This window comes from Polypterus senegalus, chromosome 13, assembly GCF_016835505.1.
Source record: "Polypterus senegalus isolate Bchr_013 chromosome 13, ASM1683550v1, whole genome shotgun sequence".
In the NCBI taxonomy this organism is placed as follows: Eukaryota; Metazoa; Chordata; class Cladistia; order Polypteriformes; family Polypteridae; genus Polypterus; species Polypterus senegalus.
The window spans coordinates 34,466,278-34,470,687 of NC_053166.1; the positions used below are offsets into that span (position 1 = coordinate 34,466,278).

Consider the following 4,410-nt stretch of genomic DNA (forward strand, 5'->3'; position numbering starts at 1 on the left):
AATCTGAGGAGAATCCAGAAACCAGAAATAACAGATGAAACACTGTCAGGGATGCCAGGGGCCATGACCCGGCCGGGACGCCAGGAGGGACAAGAAGAGGGTCAGAGCCCTGCCTGGATCACGTGTGGTTTGCCTTCCGGGTTGCTTTGGGGGCCACGGGTCAAGGGCATGGAAGCCTTTCCCTGTAGGGGCCCGTGGTCACCGCCAGGAGGCACCCCAGTGCCTTGGGGACCTGTTACCCCAGCACTTCCGCCACACCAGGAAGTGCTGGGGGGGAAGATTTATGACGGCGCCCGGAGAGCAGCCGGGAGGACAGCCGGCACTTCCGCCACACTGGGGCGTGGCCAGAAGAAGATTGCCGGGAACACCTGGGGCTCATCCGGGTCCTCTATAAAAGGGGCTGTCTCCATTCATTCGGGGCTAGAGTCGGGTGGAAGACGGACGAGGCAAGAGGAGTTGTGGAGGCGGCCCGAAGACAAGGCATTTGTGGCCAGGACTTTGGATTTGGGGTTTGTGCACGTGACTGGGTCTGTGTGACCAAATGGACTGGGGTCTTTGTGACCGTTATATATTTGTAAATAGTGTAAATAAACGTGTGGTGGTTTGAAACAAGATGTCCGCCTGTCTGTGTCCGGGCCAGGTTCGCAACACACAACTACTCCAACACAAGAAGACTCAATATATAGCTAGAGAGTGACATAAGGGTAAATCCCCCCCACATCCCCCCACCCATTGGAGTTCTACTCACAGAATACAAGGAATGGATGTACATTTAAGCACATAAATATTAAATCATAAACAAATATAACAGTAATTACATAAGGGAAAATGATAATCCAGAATTAAGTCAGCAAACACATTAGAAACAGACATCTACTGAACCATAAATACCAGATTGTTGGAGTGCTGCTTGGATGCTTGTCCCTCTGGCAGGTTCTCCTGTCTCAGCAGAGGATTTCTGAAGCTCTGCTTGAGTGACCATTGGGATCTTGGTTGCTTCCCTGACCAATGCCCATCTTGACTGATTATTCAGTTTGGTTGGACGGCCACCTCTAGGAGTAGTTCTGGTGGCTCTCAACCTCTTCCATTTCACAGTTATTGAGGCCACTGTACTTCTGGGAGAATGCAAAGAATATTTTATTTTACCCTTGCTCTGATCTACATGTCACCACCATTTGATCACAGAGGTCTACAGAGTTCTTTGGACTTCATGGCTTGGTTTTTGTCAGTGTAAATTGTGGGACCTTAAATACACAGGTGTGTGCCTTTCTAAACTGTCCAATCAAGTCAGATTGCCACATGTGGACTCCAGCCAGTTTCTGGACAAATCCCAAAAGAGCAAACAGGATGAACCTAACCACAACTTGGGTTTTGAATCAGTTTTTGATTTTTAATAAATTTGCAAACATGTTTTCAATTTGTCATTATGGGTTATTAACTATAGGTTGATGGGCAAAAATGGTCTCATTCATCCACGTAAAATTAAATCTACAACACAATAAAGTGTGGAGAACATGAAGAAGTCTGAACACTTCCTGAATCCACTGCACATACATGCAGCATCCAATACTTTTACGCATACACATCTGAGGGACACCTTCAGAGCTCAAGCAAGGTATGTGATACCCCACCGGAGTGAGAGGGGGAGCCTCCGCTGACAGTGTTGCCCTTTTTCTCTGCTTTAGCAGCAAGAAGACACCAGTTGAGGGCAATTTACCCCACCCCTTTGAATCTGGACTACTATAAAAGCCCGACGCTCCCAGAGGAGGGGGGTCTCATTTAGACCAGGGCAAACCTAAAGTTACTTACCTGCTCACAAGAACCATTGCATTGAAAAGCCTTAAGGGCTACTTTATGTTAACAGTTTGCACCATCAATCACTTGTTTTGTTGCTCACTGCCTTAAAATGAAAAGGAGCAACCCGGCTGGCACCCCAACGTTTTCTACAGGTTCCTGTACTCCCACCCGTCCACAGTATATGTACAGTACCTGTTTGTATTTGTCTTCATCGGAGGTCACTACTAATTAAGGATATTACAGTTTTTCTCGATTGGTTTGGCTCATTTCCTGAAACCGAGATGACATTCTCAAAATAACATGGACAAATCTCCAAACCACCTTGCAATTGTTCACAACAGAATGTCATTTTTCATTGGTTTAATCAAATTGCAAATGCTTTAGTACATGTCTCAAGTGACTCTGTGCTTCTTTTCAAATGATTATGTACAAGTAGCTACAGTTAGCACAATGAGCCCACATTTAGCACATTTTCCAAATAAATAGATCTTGCCGATCTAAACTGATTAGTTGATTTTTCAGTGAAATGGTCACTCACTCCAAAACATATCAGCATGGTTTCATTGTGTAAGTCATCATATGCACAATTGTCTGTTCAACTGTCAAAATTAGTCAAAGATATAATACCATGAAAGAATATCTTGGAACATTTGATAAAGTTATGACAGTACTTGACAATCAATCAGGTGAAATTAGAACTAACGAAGGAGTAGTTTCCCACATCTCAGATGACCAATCAAACAGGTTGTTCAGATACCTGACAGGTGTTGTCTATGATTATGACTGCTGCGAAAAGTATATAGACAGAGCTTGGCGGGGCCAGTTTCATTTGCAGTGTGAACATGGAAGCACCTCGCCAAGTACAACAGCAACTTCCTGCTCGAGGAAGAGGAGGAAGAAGAAGAGGAAGAGGAGGAGTGAGAATGCGTGGAGGAATAGGGGGAAGAGGCCGAGGAGCACGGAGGCACCATGATGTCCCAGATGAAATCCGGGCCACCCTTATTGACCACGTCATAAACCATCGCCTCACAATGGCAGAGGCAGGTCGCCGAGTGCAGCCTAATGTGCCTCGGTCTACAGTCTCCTCCATCATCCAAACCTTTCGCAGGGAAAACAGGTACAGAACTATGCTATTGAACTATTCAGTGTTGGTGTGTGTGTAGGCCTAGAGTACTGTAATATCGTCATGTGATGTTATATGATACTATAAAAATGACAAAGACAAAAAAATGGAGAAAATACTGTGAATAGTATTCCAGTCACTGTGCAGTGCATCACACTTCTAGTACCATAAGACAGCAGTACAATTACATTGGTAACTCATTTTGTAACAAATTTACAGTGTTGACCTTTGACTTGTATGTCTAGGATTGGACGACAGCCTCAAGTGGGTGGCAGAAGAAAACTTCTAAATGAACAACAAGAACAAGAAATATGCAACATGGTCATTGCAAATAATGCCATCACACTGAGACAGATTCGTAATGCAATCCTGCTAGACAATGTAATGTTCCAAAATATAAACTCTATCAGCATCTCCACAATAGACCGGGTATTGAAGAAACATCAGATGACCATGAAACAGATTTACAGGGTACCATTTGAGAGAAACTCTGACAGAGTGAAAGGGCTGCGGTACCAGTATGTGCATGTAAGTCAACTACTGGTTGTCTATCATTGTAACACTATTACAGTAAGACATGGTTACCACTGTTTTTTTGTTTTGCGTTATCCTTTTCACCTTCAGAATCCAGCTTTGTGTGACTAGAGCATTTTTCCTAGAAATTGTCTTCAGTTTCCCACTCCCTGTTTGTACAGTACTTTAGATCCTCCCTGCAGTATCTGTCTCTACTTGACTGATTAGATTTATTTCTATTCTATTGTAGAGAATTATGGCATTAGAAGGCAACGAAACCCCTCACATCCTAGTGTTCGTTGATGAAGCTGGCTTCAACCTGGCCAAAGGTCGAAGGCGTGGCCGTAACATCATTGGCCACCGAGCCACTGTGGATGTCCCAGGCCAGCGAGGAGCAAATATAACAATGTGTGCCGCTATATCAGAAAGAGGTGTGGCCACACACATTCCCAGTTTAGGGCCCTACAATACACAAAAGCTCCTCAATTTTTTGGACCACCTTTATACTGATCTGATCCCAGAAAATGAGAGAGGTGTAGAAGGACCTCAGCTACCACACGGCCCACGCATCAGAACCTGGTTCACCACCCATCTCCGGATGCTAATGGAGTTTCTTCCACCTTACTCTCCTTTCCTGAATCCAATTGAGGAGTTTTTTCAGCTTGGAGGTGGAGGGTGTATGAGCATCAGGCTCAAGACCAGAGGGCCCTGCTGCATGCAATGGATGCTGCATGTGAGGACATCACAGGGGATCAATGTAGGGGATGGTTGAGACATTCACGCCGTTTCTTCCCTCGCTGCATCGCACGAGAAAATATCCGTTGCGATGTGGATGAGAATTTATGGCCTGACAGACAGCAGCGCATCGATGGCCAGGAGGATGAGGATGGTGGCCAGGAAAGAGAGGGTGACAATGGCGACCACTGAAAATATTACTGTACTATAGTTCTGAGACTTTATTTACAGTATGGTGGGCT

General features: G+C 45.0%; 1 protein-coding gene across 1 annotated transcript; it reads left to right on the forward strand.

The window, feature by feature from the left end:
- The first annotated feature begins 2,616 nt into the window (after positions 1–2,616).
- Positions 2,617–3,985, forward strand: LOC120543111. The gene is made up of 2 exons (XM_039775970.1): positions 2,617–2,914; positions 3,166–3,985. The coding sequence occupies exons 1-2, from the start codon at positions 2,640–2,642 to the stop codon at positions 3,563–3,565; spliced, it is 675 nt and encodes a 224-aa protein (XP_039631904.1). The 5' UTR covers positions 2,617–2,639; the 3' UTR covers positions 3,566–3,985.
- The last annotated feature ends 425 nt before the right edge of the window (positions 3,986–4,410 follow it).